Source organism: Urocitellus parryii, chromosome 2 (assembly GCF_045843805.1).
Source record: "Urocitellus parryii isolate mUroPar1 chromosome 2, mUroPar1.hap1, whole genome shotgun sequence".
NCBI lineage: Eukaryota > Metazoa > Chordata > Mammalia > Rodentia > Sciuridae > Urocitellus > Urocitellus parryii.
In genome coordinates, this window is record NC_135532.1 from 84,753,517 (window position 1) to 84,774,104 (window position 20,588).

The 20,588-nt window shown below is 37.0% G+C and overlaps 1 protein-coding gene across 3 annotated transcripts; it reads right to left on the minus strand.

The window, feature by feature from the left end:
* Positions 1 to 9,913: 9,913 nt before the first annotated feature.
* Rnf6 (ring finger protein 6) lies at positions 9,914 to 18,763 on the minus strand. Of its 3 annotated transcripts, XM_026412638.2 has the most exons (6): positions 18,156 to 18,763; positions 17,392 to 17,474; positions 15,625 to 15,835; positions 14,721 to 14,816; positions 11,792 to 11,910; positions 10,873 to 11,093 (listed from the first exon to the last, which is right to left on the minus strand). In XM_026412638.2, exons 3-6 carry the CDS (start codon positions 15,815 to 15,817, stop codon positions 10,971 to 10,973), a joined length of 531 nt encoding a protein of 176 aa, XP_026268423.1. In that variant the 5' UTR covers positions 15,818 to 15,835; positions 17,392 to 17,474; positions 18,156 to 18,763; the 3' UTR covers positions 10,873 to 10,970. The 3 variants fall into 3 exon arrangements, with proteins under 3 accessions (XP_026268421.2, XP_026268422.2, XP_026268423.1); XM_026412636.2 differs by having other exon boundaries at positions 9,914 to 11,910; positions 18,156 to 18,762; XM_026412637.2 differs by lacking the exon at positions 18,156 to 18,763 and adding an exon at positions 17,936 to 18,141 and having other exon boundaries at positions 9,914 to 11,910.
* Between the last annotated feature and the right edge of the window lie 1,825 nt (positions 18,764 to 20,588).

The following is a 20,588-nucleotide window of genomic DNA, read 5'->3' on the forward strand; positions in this document are numbered from 1 at the left end:
AATGTGCAATCAAAATAGTTTAAAGGCTATGTTTCTAAATTTGTTTCCTCTAGGCCAATCTGTGAACTTGCATTTCTCAAAATCAAAGGTCTGTAATCACATCTCTGAAAAGTTCCTTCCTCCCTTATATTCAATATATATTTAGAGAATATCCACTATGTCCTAGCTCCTGCTAGGATTTGAAAATATAAAAAAGAAGCCAGGCATGGTGGCACCCACCTGAATCCCAGTGATTTTGGAGGCTGAGGCAGTAGATGACAAGTTCAATGATAGCCTCAGCAATTTATTGAGATGCCGTCTCAAAAAAAAAAATAAAAAGGTCTGGAGATGTAGCTCAGTGGTAAAACACCCCGGGGTTCAATTCCCAGTACCAAAAACTAAAAAGCTGAGATGCAAATCACAGCAATCTTAGCTTATCTGATGGCAATTAGGATCAAGGAATAGAAGATTCAGAGTAAACCAAAATTGAATTGAGATTCTTCTAGAAGTACAGGCTGCTAAATATGGGTGGCAGTTATGAAGGCACACCACTTAAAAGAGCATAATGGACTAGTAGACTTCAGTTGCCACACTATTGCATCAGCCTCAGTACTCAAACCCAAACTTCCCTGCCCCTTAGCCAGGGACAAAGCATGTAGGTAGTCCTGGAACTGCGCCATTTCTGCCCAGAGAAGAACTCCTTTGTCAGTCTGAAGGACTCCCTACCTGAGCCTCTCAGAACTCACTCCAGGCAGAAGCTTTTCCTATCTAAGCCTCCTTCCTTCCCGTTCTTCTCTCAAACATGTCAGATCTACATGATGACCTGGAGGTCCTTATCTACTCCTGCTCCCTCCCCATTTATCCTTAAATATCCCGTGTTTCCACAATCTATCTCTTGAATGTATAATTCTGTCTTGGTGCTGCTTCTTAGAGACCTAAATTGACACAATATTGTGTGATGAAAAGGAAATAACAGCTTTGGTCTTCATAAGCAGGCTTAGCAATTAACTGAAGGAGAATTTTTAAGTGCTGGTTCCTGAGAATCTAAGAGGATGTGCTTTTCAGACAGTCCATCTTTTACACCTGAGTCTAGGAGTCCAAGTTTACTTTAGTGTTTAAATATAACAGGTTAAATGTTCCTAGTTTATTTTAGTGTTTTAAGTCACTGTAATAAGGGCCTAAGAAATATGGCCTGAAGGTATTCATCTGGTGGAAAATGAGAAATGCCTGAAATGGCATACTTACCACCCCTGCCATCATCTCTGATCTGCAACCTGCACTGCTATGACATTGGCAATCAAAATTACTTCAGGAGCCTGCAACTTCCCAAGCCAGCTGTGGGAGTGTTCTCAGAGACCAATGATGAATCAGCTCAAACTTCTCCAAAGCCCTAAAAAACCAGATAGCTCATGGCTCATAATATTTGTCCTAAATACATTAGAAGCTTTTTGCTATATTGATCTTGAATCATTAGCCTTGTAAGACCAACAATTATACATCTTCTGGCAATGAACACACGGAGTCAGAATTTTGAAAAAAATTTTGTAGATAATAAAGACATTAAAAACAAAATACAACATTATTTTGCCTTGCTTCTAAACAGTAAGGTTATGACCTTAGGTAAATTATTTAAGTTGCCTAGGTAATTCTGAGAATTGTTGGTGTTGAGACTTAACATTATACAATCACTGAAATTGTAATCCTCAGTTAAGGGGTCAAAGTTATTCTTTGTTTCTCAGGAGGACTGGTCTAGTTCAGAAAATACCTTTCCATAGGGATATGGTACACTTTCCTTAGGTGCCTGTGGTAATTGTCCCTCTCAGTATATTTGGTCAAGATAGTGAAGTGAACAAACTGTTTAAAGAGCTCCATGGTGGGCTGGGGATGTGGCTCAAGCGGTAGCGCGCTCTCCTGGCATGCGTGCGGCCCGGGTTCGATCCTCAGCACCACATACCAACAAAGATGTTGTGTCCGCCGAAAAAATTTAAAAAAAAAATATTAAAATTTCTCTCTTTCTCTCTCCTCTATCTCTCTCTCTCTCTTTAAAAAAAAATAAATAAATAAAAAAATAAAGAGCTCCATGGTGATGTCATGTTGAGTAAGGTGTTTGCTAATACCAGCACACAAACAATTTTGCTATCACTCACAGGATGAACACTCTTTAAAATTAAATCTAAATCCTCTTTCTTTGCCAAACAAAAGTCAGAACACTGTTAATGGTGAGACACATCCACTATTATTCTGTAATGGGTTAACAAGGCCCTGGCAGTCACCAGGCCCCTTTCCCAATCTTGCTTTCTCCCCACACACGGTTAGCCTGGCTGTAGGTCGGTTAGCCTGGCTGTAGGTCGTTTAGCACAGAGTAGGAAGGTTCCTCCCCCACTGGCTGGAGACTTAGCAAAGAGATTAGATGGAATCAATGAGAGACAAGACAGATCACACACAACCACTGTTTGCCAGGCAGAGAGGCCCGAGTCAGAGATTTCAACCTTGGTATACCCATGGTGGCAGGTAGACACAATGTGTTTAGTAGGAGGATAAAGACAGGCAAATTTGAAATTGGAAAAAGCAAGCTTCACAGTCTCAAGCAGTCTCATTCAAGATAAACTCTTAAATTATTTCTTCAGGCCAGGTGCATTGGCACATGCCTGTAATCCCAGTGACTCAGGAAATTGAGATGGGAGGATCAGAAGTTCAAGGCCAACCTCAGCAACTTAGCAAGGCCCTTGTAACTTATGGAAACCCGGTCTCAAAACAGAAAAAAGACTGGGGATGTAGCTCAGCTGTAAAGCACCCTTGGGTTCAATCCCCAATATAAAACAAAAACAAAAAAAAAGAGATATATTTCTTAAATTTCACATCATTCTATTTGTTAATTTGCAGGACTATTAGATTTTTTTGCTTTTGCTGAACTTGAATAGTGTTTACATAACCTTGTGGGTTATACAAATTTTTGTGGGCTGGTCTGGGAGATTTTCCTCTATTACCTCAAACCACAGGCATGGTATTATTTCTATTATAACAGGTTGGATGTTCCTAGTTTATTTTAGTGTTTCAAGTCACTGTAATAAGGGCCTTAAAAACACATTCTTACAAAAAAAAAAATCTTACAAAGTTCTAATGTATAAGCTAGCTATAAGCAGAGTCTACATATACACTGAAACTCCTATGCATTTGCTCATTAAAAGTATATTTTGTGACCTAGTAATGTACATAGAATTGTTCTGAGGATAACTTCAAAGAATTCACAGTTTCTTGTAGAAGTCAAAGTAAGACAAAATTCATATGGGGACATTGGGGGGCCACAGTGTGATTTTCATGACCCTCAATACTTTTGAGTCCTTTTCCCCTTAAAAAATATTAAAAATTATATATTACAACTGTGCCTATATTCAGATAAATAGAATCCAAGCTGTATTATATTCTCTTTAGATATGTAACTAGTTTTAAAAGAAATTAAAACATTTCATGGACCCTCTATGTATTATAGGCTCTGGGTATTGCACCTACTATGCCCAATAGATAAGTTGACCCTGGAGATGAGGATTTGCAGAAGTGATACTTGAGAAAAGGATTATTACCAGAATAGAGGGGAAAGATCATTTTAGGAAGAGAAGGCATGGACAAAATCTTAAACTTATGAATGTTAAGGTAAGAGGTCCCATGAGGGACCCTAATTGGTAAAAATGAGTTTGGAAAAGGTAGGCAGAAGCCAAAATATGAAGAATCTTGTCTGCTATTCTAAGAACAATGAGGAATTGATAGAGATATCTGTGGAGTGACATGTCCAAATCTGTCTTACAGAGAGATTACACTGGAGCCACTGGAAAGAGGATGTAGGTGCTTAAGAGACAAAGGCGGGCTGGGGCTGTGACTCAGTGGTAGAGCACTTGCCTAGCATATGTGAGGCACTGGGTTTGATTCTCAGCACCACATAAAAATAAATAAAATAAAGGTCTAGCTAAAAATTTTTTTTTTAATTTTAAAAAAAGAGAGACAATGGCAAGAATTTATATAATGATGACAGCCTTAAATCAGACAGTGTTAACAAAAATGATAACAATTCCAAAGGACACAGGTGATCAATGAGATAAGGAGGAAGGAGGCAGAAGCCTGGGTTCTAGTACTCGACTACCCATCCAATATACAACAAATCATCCAACTCAGATATGGGAAGCAGCTACTGTCTGCAATATTTCTCCAGATCATTCTCATATTCATCAGATTAGACCAATTCTTCCAGACCTTTTGATCTCACCTTTAATCCCTCCTGTCCTGATATCCTATTTAAATTCATTTTTCCTCTTTTAAGGCTTATCAGTGTTTGGTCACAATTTTGTATTTGACCTTTGACTCTGTACTTAGTCATGAATATGAAGAACTCCTGTTGCTTATCCTGGCCCCTGGAACCTAGCCAATCCTACCTGACCTCCACATAGGTTGGGGGCAATGTAGTTAAGACCTTTCTGCTGTGAACTGGTGAATAGTAAAGGTATTGGCTGAGAGGGAAAAAAAAGGTGAGAAATAGTTTGGAGAAAGATAGTTATTTCAATTCTGCATATATTAAATCCGAGCTTCTACAGGGATAGCCTAGACATTAATCAAAGCAATCACAATATGGTCCTAGAATTTAGGAGAATGCTCTGAGCTAGGAAGAGAGATATGTGTAGCGAAAAAAAAATTTACATAGCAAGCTTTACCCTACGCTTTGAAAGGCCTGCTTGCTAGGTTGGTCCTTGGCTGGCACATAGGAACTTTGGGGGAGTGTTTCCACCATTCCCCAACTTTTAAGTAGGTCCACTGTAAACAATGCAAACAATATGGTTTATGCTGACCACCTGCTTTCAGGGAGTCTGGAATTTTGGTACTTGCTAAGCAGAGGGTACCTTTGTGCCTAGCCCCCAATAAAAAGCCTTGGGCACCAAGTCTGCAATGAGCTTTTCTAGTTGAGAATACTTCTTCTATATTGTCACAATTTGTGCTAGAGGAATTAAGTATGTCAAACTTGACTTTGTTGGGATGGGACTCTAGGAATTTGCCAGGCTTCCTCCAGACTTATTTTCATGAACCATTCCCCTTTGCTGCTTATGCTTATATCCTTTCCCTGTAATAAATCCCAGCTGTAAGTACAATGACACTTGGATTCCTGAGTTCTAATAAATCATCCAACCTGGGGGTAAGTCTTAGAGACTCACAAAATGGAGATTTTGATTCTAATCAATTAGTTTTGGTAAAATCCATAAAAAACTAATCAATCTCATACTAACAGCAGGAACACCTACAACTCGGTGCTGGGAATAAAAATGTAATTGAACCTTTGCCAAGTTGCATGGTTGCAGTAGGCCGGCCAGATAACCTGATTCCAATTTGCTAAGAGTAAAAATATCATTTTGCCTGACCCTATAGACAAAAGTGAAGATTCCTAATTCCTATTGCAAAGTGCACTGTTCTGAAATCCAGTCAAAGAACAAAGGTGACAGTCAAGGGAAGAGTAAAAAAATGCTCCTAACTACGACAGAAGCAAAATCTACTTAGTTAAGAGTTAGTATGGTAGAAAGATATTCCCTTAAAAAAAAAAAACACAACAGCAGTTGCAACAAAGATGTTGTGAGGACCATTTTACCAAATTAAAAACAGTACAGAATTTCTGGTGTTGGATATAAGACCCCAAATAAAATTTCTGGAGAACCAATATTGTATGCTGTACAAAGGACTTATGATTGATTGTTCAACAGTATGGCAGATCCTACAGCAAGCACTAACATCAACACTATAAGATGAAATCATTCACTAGCATCCCCTTGAAAGACTGCCCACTGTTGCTACCACCAGCATCAATAGGGAAACCTTCCCTTAGTGTCTTTCTGAAGGTAGCTCTAACTCAGGTACTAAGCCAGACAGGTTGGCTGGCCAAGTAATTTACTCTACATGCAGATAAGTTTGTCAAAGAGAGAATGCTTATGAGACTCACTATTTCTATTATTCATCTTGCTAAACTTGCTCAGCAACATATAATATTCATTCAATACCAGTAATCAGTGATCGCACTTCTCTTTTTTTTGGTTTGATTCTTATTTCACATCACTAGTTCAGGTAGATAGAAACGTTTTTATACCATAATTTGCAGGATGGTGAGGAATCATAATTAAACCTGAACCAAATCCAAGCTAATAGAAGAATAGATGCCACCCAAAAAATCTGGACTCAAGAATGGCTAAATCATGCCACTTCACAACACAGATTTTGCATTGTTTCTTGCTGGGAAAATGCAAACATGTTTGAAATTATACAAAAGACAGTTGGATTAGAATTAAACAGAGCATTTTACATTTAAATGTATGAGAAGGAGCAGTGTATAACATATCGGGCAGCCAAGAGGTTACTCTATCTTCAAATGATTTTCCAAAGGAAATGGGATAATACTACAAAAAAAAAATTGGGGCCAATTCAATTTTCATATATTTAATACTCAAAGCAAAACTTGCTTAAAAATAATTATGAACCCACAATTATCAAAAGGGCAAATATACTCAGGGACTAACATGCATACTGAGAACTCACAATCTGTCTCAAGAGACTGTGGAAAAATCACCATTGATATTCTTCACCATGTCCTTTGAAACACAGAATGATGTTCTCAATGATCTGGCTTCCTAGGAAAAAATTTTTCTTTTTTTTTTTGGCACCAGGACTTGAATCCAAGGAGTGCCCTACCACTGAATTACATCCACAGGCCTTTTTTTTTTTTTTTTTTTTTTTGAGAGAGAGAGAGAAAGAATTTTTAATATTTATTTTTTTTTTAGTTTTCGGCGAACACAACATCTTTGTTTGTATGTGGTGCTGAGGATCGAACCCGGGCCGCAGGCATGACAGGCGAGCGCACTACTGCTTGAGCCACATCCCCAGCCCCTATCCATAGGCCTTTTTGTTTGTTTCAGACAAGATGTCACTGAATTGCTGAGGCTGATCTCAAACTTGCAATCCTCCTGCTTCAGCCTTCCCAGATCCTGGGATTACAGGTGTGTGCCACAACACCGGACTAGGAAATTATTTTCTAACAGATGCTCACCAATGCTATATAAGATAAGGGAAAGATCTCAAATGAGCCTGCTGCCATTGCAAAGGAATACCTATTACCTCCTTCATGCAAAGGGCTGTTTCTACAGTTTTCTACTCCCCTGGCCAGAGATTATTCAAATGGAGAAATGCGACATTAAAAGTTTTATGCTGGAGTAATATGCATTAAAAAAAGTCTCAGACTCATTAACTCTGGTCCTTAACACAGCATCTTTACATGCCCCATTCCATCTCCTTTCTGGATACATCTTTATGATCCAGATTCTGTTTTATACCTTTCAGAAGTAATATTTCTCTCTTCTTTTATGAATAAGACAGGATTATTTGCTTGTGGAAATCAGAGTAATTACAGAGATACGATATAACAAAGTTATAAAATTAGAAAGGAATCTTTAGGAAGAAGTAAATGAGACTGAAAATTTCCCGAGGCATTTCTGCTTCTCCAGAATGTCATGTAGTGGGAAAAGCACTAGCTTTTCAGGTAAATGATTGTGTGGTAACTGTTTCTCTTTAAGTGTGCTAGTTACTATACTAAGTGGCAATAACACTTCAAGGATATCTTGGGAGGTTATGAATTTATGCTAGGTCCTAACAATGCTAGCTGAAAATAGAAAAATCTGGAAAACAAGAAAATAGGGTAAAAGGATGTACTTCCTTGGGAGAGCAGCTGAGAAGCTGGTAATCTCAAAATAGGAGTTTGCAAGACAGACACACTATAAAGAACAAGTTCTATGGACCTGACATGGAACATAATATATTCAAATGATGCATTTCAAACCATTTGTTCACTTCTATATTAGAATCACAAAGAATACAATCATTGCTAAATAGAAACTACGAATAGATGAATGGGCCTTTGTATTTACCAGCCTTGGTTTATTGGGAAACGAATGAATGTATTAAAGAGAACCCTTCTTTTTCTCAACTGGAATACCAATTTACTGATGCTTTAAGGTAATTTTTCCATATAGTACACTTCCTAGTTGTTTCAAGTGCCTGTTTGAGACATCTTATCATGCTGACAGCACTATTATATCTTCCTCTCCGACCGCCCCCCCTTCCTTATAGAGCTAAGGATCAAAACCAAGACTTCGCGCATGCTTTACCACTGAGCTACATTCCCCGTTCTACTGTATCATTTCTTGCAAAAGACTATGTCAAACAAAGAATAAATGTGTTTTTTTCCTTTATCCCTACTTTTTTTCATTGTCCAAGGAATACTCCATAGAACAATAAATGCTGGATTTAGGCTTCCATCATATTAGGTACACTGAAATTTATGAGTGTATGAATTATTTACATATTTTACTTAAAAAAAAAAGAGACAGGGTTTTTTTGGGGGACAGGGTCTCACTGTGTTGCCCAGGCTGGTCTTCAACTCATATGCTTAAACCACACTCCTGTCAACCTCCCAAGTAGCTGGCACCACAAGTATACACCACCACACCTCTTAAACTGGCATACTTTGCAACTGATTTATATCATTGCCTTCTCCTCCATTCAGGTGGTTCTCTCTTCCTCTGTGAATATGATTATCTCTTCATACTACAGTAGGGATCAAATGCCTTTTTCCAAGAACATTTTCATACCCTTCTCTTTTCTTTCAGTTTCCACTGTCATCACCCTGTTAGGTAACTGATAATGATGACAACAACTGGTAATAAAAATGATAATGATGTCTTATTGCAATAGTTCTTTTATTGGTTTCTTTGCTTCTCATTTCTCTCCATTCCATTGTGTTCTATTTGCTGTAATAGAGCAATTCCTTCTGAAACATGAAAATGATCTCATCATTTGCCACTACAATCATCAAGGGACAAGTATAACCATCTAACACATTGTTCATAAGCAAACATGAAAGTAAGAACAGTAATTTATGTTATCAATTGATCTTTGACTTCTAAGAGCAAATACATCTTTTCCATGAAGATAGGGACTTCTGTCCATCTAGCACCTGAAGAATCCACAATACCTGCTTGGCACCCAGTAAGAAATAAATATTTGGAGGGTGAATAAGCTACAGTAGAGCATAGGAAAAAAATAATTCACATTCAGTCTTTGTTTTAATATTTATTGGTAGAAATAGATCTTCAATGCATACTTTGTGTTTATAGAAATTCTACATTCTCTTAAGGTTTCTTCTTGTTTTCTTTGGAGTTTTTTGACCTCCAAGTGAACTTAACATTTTATCTATGCATTTGACTCTTTATAATAGACTTTTTTAAAATCTAAATTTGAAAAAACCATGCATCTTGTATACCTTATACTTAATCCAAAGAATTATTTGCACTTCCAAAAAAGTCACAAAAAGGCTGAACTCAAGTTAAATAATCTATATGACCTAAATTTTCCATGTCCCATTCCTGAATAAAAAATACTTGTTCAGTATTACATATTGCTTGCTATCTAGTAAGTCAGATTGTCAGAGACGCTTCAGTAAATTATCTTTACTTCAGAATTATATCTTAATCTTCTCAGAGATGATCTTGTCAATAGTAAACATTGTGCCATATGTAGTATTAGTCCAAAAGCTTAAATAAGAATCAAACTTGTAGTTTTTAGACTGGACATTTTAATCTTAAAATTATCTATCTATATATATACACACACAAGGTATACTGTGTATTAAATTATCATTTCAAGTAACTTAAATATTTATATTTAGCAAACATTCAGCCAAACATTCTTTCAAAGGCTTAGACACCAATGTCTTGACTTAGCACTAAGCCTATGAAACTTGAAAATCCAAGAAAAGTCTGCTGTAGTATTAACAATAAGACTGATTTTCAACTTACTGAATTGTGCAGATACAAAAGTGCTTAGCATGACAAAATTACCAAAATAAAAACATTTTAAAGGTTATTTGGTTCTAGCAATATTAACTATTCTGGACTTTTGGATAATTTAACATTTGCATTTTAAATTTCATATAAATTTCCTCTTTTTAACAAGTTAAAAAAGCACACAAAAAATAGTTCAAACTATAATCTGTTATTTTCCATCCTGGTTAGCTCATCACAAATAACTCAACAAAAGAATGCTTCAATAGTCATCTCTATTAAAATACAATATTTGAATAGATCCCATCATTTCACCCATTATTTGCTATGCTGGATCCTAAAACAGGCTGCCGACAGATTGGACAAGTGCAATTCTCTGAGAGCCATCGGTCAATACAATGAATGTGAAATTCATGCATGCAAGGTAATTGCCTGAGCTTGTTTCCAGTTACATAGTCACTGATACAAACACTACAGATTTTACCTAGTTCACTATCAATACCATTATGCTCATAGTTCCGGGTGGAAAGATTGTCTATCTGCTCTTTGGTTAAACCACGTATTCGATCATCATCATCACCTTCGTTTAGTAAAAAGAAATGAGCAAGGCGAAGAATAGGTAGTGTTCCAGTTTCAACTAAATTGTTTGAATTTCGCAACTGCCTGCCTCCTCTACTGTCACTGTTTTGAGTCTGAGGCTGGGTGGTCTCATTTTCAGCTTGCATTTCAGTGCTGTCTTCTTGGGCTTCCCTGTCTTGAGAGGAACCTTCACTGAGCTGGCTGTTTTCATTAACTGTACCTAAGTTACTCAGTTCTGAATGCATTTCTGGTAAATGCTGACCATTTCTCTGAATCTCTGACTCAGACTCAGCCTCCATTAAAGAACTCAATTCTCCAAACCCAGTCATGATCTGCCTTAAAATAGACCGAAGAGCCACTGAGGATGGCTCAACAAGCTCATTCTCAGAAATCCTCCGAAGAGGAACTGTTATGGTACTAACATAGGTTCGAATACCTGACCGCTCTAAACGAGAAATAGTTCGGCGAAAGCCCCCACTATTGCTTTCAACAGTGACTGTATTTTCTGCTAGCCCTACTCTAGAGCGGGTTCTATTTGCAATGCTATCCCGATCTCTATTTTCTCCAGGACGAATTCTCCTCACTTGAAGATCCAGTGTGATTGTTGGATGTCGTCGTACAGCAGTTGAGGATCTGCTGGATTCTTCTCCTTCTTCTACTGTTATTCTTGACACAAGTCTTGAATTAGAGAATGGGGCACTTACAGTACCTCTGCGTTCTCTATCTTGCTCTACAAAGACCCGAGTTATACCTCTCCTCCTCACAGACCTTCTAATTGTTTGCTGCAAAGGTCTACTTTCCCTTTGGGAATTATGATAAGCAGTGCCACTCTGTCTCTGAATTGGTGAACGGCTTCGACTGCTGAAAGCAGACCGTAATCTTATTGGCTCTAATCTTTGGTTTGTATTTCTCACTGTGACATTAGTTCTAGCTCCATTTTCCCAAATATGTGCTGCTCCAAATCTCTGCCCCTCCCTTTGCCTGAGTTCACTACCACCTGATTGGTTTGTGTGATTACTAAAATTAGCACGAGAAGCACTAGTTCTAGGAATGCCAACTGCCCGCCCAATTCTATTCCTTAACCTTCCCAGTGTTGAAAGTGATCCTTCAACTAAATTCTGCCCCCTTGAACCAAGCCTTGTCCTTGTAATGGTGGAACTATTACCACTGAAATCCATGGAGGTTTGGCTTCTTGTTCGCCTAGCCACAGGACTAGTTGATCTTTCTTGCCTATTGCTAGTATGATCCCTGCTAATATCTGAAAGTGGAATGCCTGAATAATCTTCTCCATTAATTTCAAATCCTCTATTCTCATGATTTATGTGGATTTCCAGACTAAACCGAAACTCTCCACTGTTTGGGTTTGTTCGACTCACAGCTCTCCAAGTTTGGTTCCCATTTTGTCCACTTCGAGTTGCATTTCCTGTGCGACGAAAGGTGTTCAACCATTCTAGCAGAGAATCTTCATTTGAACTTTCTCGAGGGACTTCTGAGTCTGGAAAGCAAATCAAATCAACTTCAGATCCAACTCCTAAAATCTGTCCTTAGATCTTTTTTAAAAACTTATAAGAAAATTAGTTTGTACTGAAGAACATCTGTGTGTTTTAATGAAAGAAAAATGGCCAAAAAACAAAAACTCTGAACTTCCTAAAAGTATATACTATAAGCATATTATAAAAATAGTAATACTGGGGGTGGGGTTGTGGCTCAGTGGTAGAGCACTTGCCTCACACATGTGAGGCACTGGGTTCTATCCTCAGTACCACATAAAAACAAATAAAATAAAGGTATTGTGTACATCTACAACTAAAAATATTTTTCAAAATAGTATTACTATTTATGTAATTACAAAACTTCAAATACTATTTATTCAAAGTTGGAGAAATTCCCATACCTGCTTTCTGTTTGTGGCAAAATATTCAAATGAGAAATATACCCAATACCAAAAGTGTACATTTAAACTTTTTTACTTCATGTACTAATATTAATAAAATACATTGGCAAACTTTATGTAAAACTCATCCTGTTATCTGTGAAATCTTTCTTTTAAAGCCAACTAAATCAACATTTTTGCAACTAAGTATTTTTGTAGCCTTAGGAATTTTATATCTCAGGAGTGTCAAAAAACATACATTCAAGAAGAAATCTAGCTTTCCAAACATAATATTAGAACCACATTAGTTGTCTTTGTGTGAAACTGGAAGACTGTAGCAAATTACTGAAGTTCTCTATGGATGTATTCTTATCTATAAATTAGAACTAATAATAGTATCAATCTCATGAGGTTATCATTAGGATAAAATAAGACAATGTATATAAAATTATTAGTATAATACCTGGCATACAAGAAGCACTCAATAAATGTCAGCTGTTATACATAATAAAATGCATTCTCGGGCTGGGGTTGTGGCTCAGTGGTAGAGCGCTCACCTAGCATGCATGAGGCACTGGGTTCGATCCTCAGCACCACATAAATGTAAAATAAAGATATTGTGTCCACTTAAAACTAAAAAATAAATATAAAAAATAATAAAATAAAATGCATTCTCTATTCATTTAGAATGTAAGTTTCATGAAGATGAAGATTTTTTACTTATTTTAGTTACTGTTAAATCCTCAGCCTCCACAATAGTATGTGGTACCAAACTCCTAATTAATATTATTGAATAAATCAATTTAGAAATCATTGTGTCCCAGATAAGCTTCTTTGACAATAATATAGTCATTGTGCCACACTTACTTTTCCATTTGTTACCAGTAAATTATATAAAGCATAAAACTCAATGAAAAGTATTCTGGCACACATTACCTTTATAGATTTCAACTTTAAAGTTTGTTCTACTAAAAAGTAGCTATTAAATGAGATTTCTTAGGTTTATTTCATTACTTCAGTCTCTTTCATAAACATTTTTTAAATGTTGAAGCTAGAGGTATTAATAAACTGTTGGGACAATAAAATAAGTGGCAATCTTGGGCATATTCTAAAGATGATGAAGTATTTTACATTGAATGAGTATAGTTTTGAATAAAACAATATTAAAATTTCTATCAATGTAGTACTGCTTACATATTAAATACAAAGGAGAAAATGGGTTAATATAAAATTTTCATTTCGGTCTGGAAAAGGATGTAAGTAAAGGCAAGCAAACATTAATCATTCTAAATGTTACCTCCTTCTCTGATTAACTAGAATGTGTTAATGACAACATGTGTGGAAGAGGTCGCTAATTATCTACTAACTCTATCCTACTCCTCTTATTGTAAATACATTGTGAATGGGCATATGACAGTCTGGCACTTAAGTGCCAGAGAAACTTAGCTGTGGTTGTGACTTAGCATGATCATACAAATGACATCTTGGATTAGCAGGATACATCTTTCTGCAATAATGGAAACATTCTGTATTTCTGCTGTCCAATACAGAAACCAGTAGCTGGTTTCTATGGGACTACAGAGTACAAAAATATGACTGAGGAACTTTATTTTAAATTTCATTTGATTTTAATTAATTTAAACTTAAATAGTCACATGTAACTAGTTGTTACTGCACTGGATAGCAGAATTATTGAACAACTCAGCTAGCTGTGTGGGTCACAGAAAGATTTGTGGAGCAAAGTTTATCTTCATTCCTTGGGCTATTAGCATAAAAAAGAAACTACGATCTATTAAGCCATTCATTGCATTTTAAGGTTTTTGAATTTGTGGGGTTTTTTTACTAACTATAACTAAAACAATGATTTTGGCATATGTGAAATTACTAACAATGAATACCTCTGGGGAGGGAAGTAAGAAATCAGGGTGTGCTTTTAATTCTATATGCTTGTATTAGTTTTTTTTCTTTCTATCAGAACTTTTTTTTTTATAAGAAGTTTTTATATTGTGGCTTAGTGTTTACTCAATAAAACAAAACAAACCAACAAATGAAATGAAAAAAGGTTTCCTAACTCTCAGAATTTCTGTATTATTCTGTACACTAGTTTTTAGAAGCTAAGCTTAGTTACATCACCATAGAAAAGGTAGTGTGTATGTTCTAATATTAAAAAGAACTGTGCTAGTAATTAATTGTATATTATTTCATATATATAAATTGCCTGAAGGCAATCTGTGTAAAACATTTTTTATTAATCTTCTGTCCCATACTGCCTAACCAGTCTTCTCTGCATGTAATACATAAATATTACCTGAATGAGTATCACATTAAAACTGAAAAATATTAAAAATAAACATATTATCCAGGATACAGTATTTTCATTTTGGCAACTACTCCAATCAGGCCTGTTATTTATGCAAAGAACTCCACAGTACCTCTGTTATTTGTCCCATTTCTCAAATCAGGCTGTGATGCTAGTTGTTCCTTCACTCCATCTAACCGTTGTTGTAGTTCTTCTGATGTTATTTCTCCTGAAACAATGAAAATTTGCTTTTTAAAAATTTTAAATTATCAGTTTTTATGAAAACTCATGCAGGTTAAGATCAATTTTTAGCAACCTCTAAAGACAATGTTCTATAAATTGAAAACAGTTAAAATTTTCAACTGACACAAATATATACCAATTTGGCTGTGTCTCATTTATTACTATTTTATTAAATTTTTTAAACTAAGATTTAATTTGAATAGTTAGTACTCAATTGATATATATAAGAACCTATAAGCTATAATTAAGTACATTTTTTTCCAGAGTTAAAAAGAAATTAAGAAAGGAGAGGTTCTCTAGAAAAAAACTTCAAGTCTGTTTACTTGAATGTTACCCCAATACTTCATTATATGGGCTATCAACAATAAACATACAACATATAAATATATAAATTTCAGTTAGTTCATTTGTAAAAAATGTATGGACTTTTGGGGGGTTATCAATCTAGCTGAATACATAAATTATAACACCCCAAATGAGTTCAAATTGGATTTTAAATATTTTACTTGCATAAATATTACTTAAAATAAATAGGACTACATATGTTTAAATTTTGCATTTGTATAATATGTCCAATATATCCAATAATCTCACCTACTTAAAAATACAGAAGCCACTGATTTTCTACTTTGTTATATTAAAAAGTTCTTAAAACTAACAAAAAAATAAATAAAACAGTACATAATGTTTTGGGAGAAGAAAGTATAGAGGAGGAAAAAAAAAACCCTCTTCTTAGTTTGAAATTCCTCTTTCCAATGATGAAAATGGTGTCTCCTCTTTTACCCATTCCTTACCAGGGGTGCCTAAAAGATTATGATCTCTCATTAGTCGATAATCTTCATCATTGAGTTCATTAATAAATTGATAATAGGCTTCTTCTCTATGGAGACGCTCTTGCTGCCATCTTCTCTCATTTTCACGATGATTATGGTCTTGAGATGAGGTTTCTTCACCACCATCACCTGATCTGGATCTAGACTGATTCATCCTGAGAGTCCTGGCTTCCTGTTCAAATAATATATACAAAATTCAAGGTGTTAGTTATAGACTACATATAGCCTTGCATTTTAAACTTATAATTTTTTTATTTTTAAATTTTACCCCCTACTCAAATACTTCATTTGCCAAACCTTGCAGAAAGAACTTACATAAAAAATGAAAAACAATTTTTATAAGATAGTACACAACTGAACCTACCACTAAACTAAAGCCATTGTTTAGTCAGACAGAATTTGAGTTCAGCACATATTTCTCATTTTTCATATCTGAATACAAAAGTAATGAATTTTTTTATCTCTTTAATTCTCTAAAAAGTTGGTCTAAAAGCCCCATTTATGTTCTAAATATCTGAGTAAAATTCGTGTTAACACACAAATTTTAGGTTTGAACTATGCATGTTCTTAATAAGCAAAGGCATTTGGGAGGGGTATAGCTTACATTTATTTCGAACAAAGTGTTCCTTCCAAAGTAAGATTCATAAATGTAATATTACTCTCACCATCGTCACTGACATTTGTTGAGGTAAAAATAATTTAGCCTAATGTATCTACTGAACAGACTTGGAGTTGATCTCCCTTTCAAAACTAACAGAAAGACTTTAAAACCAAACAGGAAATAATATACCATGCATAGCTCTGAGGACTGTGAAGAGTGCAACAGAGCCTCTGTTTCCCCATATCCAGTCTCATCCCTCAGCCTGTAATGGTTAGTCCTTGGGATTTTTGAGTGCCAATTAAACTTCCAGGCTTTGCCTAAAAAAATGCTATTTTGGATTACATTTAATGTCATTCCTAAGAACCTTACTTTTAAACTATAAGGAAATTAAGGGAGAAAACTGTCTCATAAATATTTCATGATTTCTTAAGCATATCAATTTAGTAAATCAGTTATATAAAAGTTATCAGACTCACTTGAAGAAATTTTTAAAAATCCAGATGCCCAGATTTCATCCCAAATCCTTGATTAGAATTTTCCAAGGTAGGGCCTAGGTATATCATTAAGAGCCAATCTGAGTGTTCTGTGCATGAAAATTACAATTACTGCTAGGTCACTAAGGAGTATGTAATGCAGCACCTGACCCAATACAGGCTTAAGCTTAAATGGCTAGGCTGCCAGGGAAACAACTGTTGCAATTCGACCTCTCAAAATGTAGCAGGTATTTATTAATAAGCAAGTTGCTTTAAGTTAGCCTACAAGTCTAAACTGCTGTAAGAGTTAACAACCATCTGATTTCACATGTATCTGTATATTAAATTACAAATTCAAGACTTTTTTTATAGATGTAATGGTTATTACATCATCATCTAAATGAAAAATGTTAGCACTATACAGTCAAATACTAATTAACCACTAAAATCTCAGAATTTTCCAGTTCCAGAATTAACAGGATCATAACAGCAAAGAGAGAATGGTAGGTATGGCAATAAGATGAATTTTGTAATAAGCAATTTAAAAAGTTGAAACCTAACATAAAATTAAGCCACACTATTATTATTCAAAACCTAAGAGCTTCTCCTCAAAGATAATATTCTGGTACAATTAACCACAATTAAAGTGAATACCTTATTTTTCTTTCAACATGCTTTTAATATATGCAATGGTATCCATCCTTCAGCTGTTTGTGTCTTTTTTGAGAGCTGCCCATCTGAAGCAATAAAAAGAGAGTTGAATTATTCAGTAAGTTGTCCCTCTGAAGGCCAGGAACACCTGGTAGTTATCTCCCAACTCTGCGCAAAGCTAAAGCAAATTCTCCAGTGGATTTTGTTATACAATCATCTAGAAAACTGGATCCCCATACAATTAGGTCATAAAAAAATCTCTCTCAAGGCCCTTTTTGCCCCACAATAAAATTTAGGCCTAGATTCCTACACTGTCACTGTTCCTGGGATTAGTCTCCTCCTCTCTCAAAGGCCTTCCTTCCTATCACGTTCCCATTCAGAGACAGCCAGGGTGAAGTGACTGCAGTTTACTTCTAAACCTTCACTTTCTTCCCACCCCCACCCTCAGTCCCGCTACTGGTTCTTTTCCTGGCCGTTGCGATGGAAGCTCGCGCCAGGGGACAGTCTCCACCAGAATAAACAAACTGGGCTCCGGGGCCCAACCAACCTCTTCTCAACCAAGCCTCCAGTAACGCTTCCCTTAGCGACCTAGATTCCCACAGGGAAGCAGGTGACAGACGGTGCATCTGAACCAATCACCAGCTAGAGAAGTTCATTGACGGGCCATTAACCAATCGGGGAATAGGTGGGTGGCCCCAAGAATGGCCTGCTTTCCGCGGCGTCTCCAGGAAGTAGTGGTGTAATCCTGAGTATTCCCCCAAGCCCACCTTTCTACGAACTGGGCGGCCGGTCTCCGGCCCAGAGAAAAATTTGCAGTAGGTGGCTGTCTTCTCGAGAGTCAGAGGCCGTGGCTGGGAGCGGGAGGGACTGCCGCCGCGCCTCCAGAGGCCTTTGTGCTCTCTAATCGTCCACTGAGAGACGCCGGAAGTACGTCCTGCAGCTCGGGGTCGTCCAGCCGAAGGGGAAAATATGAAGAACGGTCGGTTTCAAGTCTTCTCACAGTCTCCCACCACCAGGCTGCTCACTCAGCGGAAGGGAGCAGCTCAGCTGCCGGGCCGCACGCAGCTCGCCCGTGCGTCTAGAAACTGTGTCCGGCGGGAGCCAACGTGCCTACGTACTGCGTTCCGCCTTTAACGCCGTTGTCACGGGACGTCTTTCCGAGTCCGAATACCCGGCTGCTCTGCGCTCGTGGCAGCGGCAGTAGCGCAAATACACAACCTTCTTTTCACATTTGGGAAGTAACAGCCCTTCCTTTGGGCTCTGATGTCACTCATTTGCTGAGCTTGGCAAGAAAGTTGCAACCAACCATCTGTTCCTATTTCATTACTGTCCGGGGGTAATGTACTATAACCATCCTGGACCTTTCCCTGATTGCTCTCTAGGACCTGGAAATTACAAGTCCTAATAAATTCTAAAGTGTTTGTATTTGGACTTTGTTTTGAAACTTCCTACATTCTTCTGTCTCCACTGCCGCCCCGCCTCCAAGATGTGACACTTGCCAAATTTACCATTAGTTAAGACCCTGACTAGGTCTCTGCCCAGGCTAGTATAGGGCCCATTCCTGACACCCCCACTATCCAATTACTTAATCACTTGACTGTGCTCACACTGCTGTTATTCGTCATTCTTTCATTCGGTTCATTATTGCTTTAGCTTTTGGGGAACTACAATGTCCCCATCATTATTCTGGATCCCTGGATAACAAGAAGCAATTCCTAATATTAGGGAGCTATCATTGTAATAGGGGTAAATGGACAAGTTTTTCTTCTTCTTCTTCTTCTTCTTCTTCTTCTTCTTCTTCTTCTTCTTCTTCTTCTTCTTCTTCTTCTTCTTCTTCTTCTTCTCCTCCTCCTCCTCCTCCTCCTCCTCCTCCTCCTCCTCCTCCTCCTCCTCCTCCTCCCCCTCCCTCTCCTCCTCCCTCTCCTCCTTCTCCCTCCTCCTTCTTCTTCTCCTTCTTCTTCTCCTTCTTGTTTTCTTTTAATCAGCATATTGATGTAGATAACAACAAAAAAATGTATAGGTAAAGCAACCTACGAGACTCTTCAAGATTTCTCTGCTGTATACTCCTACCAATGATATCTTGGCACTCCCCAGCTACTTGAAGTTCCTCAATAAGACATAGGAACTATTGAACAACCCCCTACCTTTTATCTAACTAATTTCCTCCATCTCCCAGAACTCAGCTCAAACCTCATCTTTAAAGAAATTTTCCTGATATGCCAGAAGTGTTCCCTTCACCTCACTCTAGCGCATTAGCCACACAAAAGCTTATGTTCCTTTTGTGAGCTCCCCACCCCATCTCCATGCCTCTCTCCCTCTCCCTACTCCACACTCTCTCTGTCTCTCTTTCTTCTCTCTATAGGAGAAAACGCAGGCCACCATTCATGCTAGACAAGAGCTCTGCCACTGAGCTACACCCCCAACCCTGTAAATATATCTTTTAAAGCATTGACATTTATTTAACAAATACCAAGTCTTACTATATATTAGTGCTGGTGAAAACAGCAGTAAATCAGACAAAAATATCCTCCTGGAACAAGGTCTTTGCCCCTTTTTTCAACGGAAAAAGACAGCCATTGAGCAAGTACTTAGAGTGATTTCTTTTTAATTTATAGGTCTTTTCCACCTAGAACCCAAGCTCCTTAAAGATAAACAAATTATTTTACTTATTTTTATAGTTCCAAAAACTTAGCATGGCACCTGGCAGATAGTCTCCTCACCTACTGGGTAGATAAGCAGAGAAAAATACAACAGAATTAATGAATGTTAATCCTGTGAGTGAACCATGTGATATAACCAAAATTGGCAAAAAAATCATTTTAAATATGAGTTTTAGAGCATGCAGTACTTTATCAAGTGCAAGTACTTTTTAAATGTTAAATGGAAAAGACTCTCCTAAAAGCCAAAAAGTGCAAAAATATGGTCAAGTGATTTATCAGATAGGAAGCTACAAGTTTTGGAGAGTAGAGTCAGGCAATAAGTAATTTGAATTCAACACTTTGTTTCCATTTTTGTAGTCTGAAACAGTGTAACTACCAAAGAGAACTAGAAGGAAAGTTGGCATAGAGACATGAATCATTTGGATGCCTATTTCCAGGTCTCAAAACCTGCTAAAACCTCTAATCTTAATAATCTCAGTTTACTGGATTAGTATCTAGCCTTTTTAGTGTGTATATATCTCAATTCAAAGACTTTTTGGC

What these genes read in the sequence shown, in the direction of transcription:
- Rnf6 (XM_026412636.2), bottom strand. Translation starts at nt 15,817, where the DNA reads ATGAATCAGTCTAGATCCAGATCAGGTGATGGTGGTGAAGAAACCTCA. An exon ending in TAATCTTTTAGGCACCCCTG is followed by an intron (nt 14,817 to 15,624) that starts GTAAGGAATGGG and finishes TCATTGTTTCAG; the next exon opens with GAGAAATAACATCAGAAGAA. An exon ending in AAATGGGACAAATAACAGAG is followed by an intron (nt 11,911 to 14,720) that starts GTACTGTGGAGT and finishes TTTGCTTTCCAG; the next exon opens with ACTCAGAAGTCCCTCGAGAA.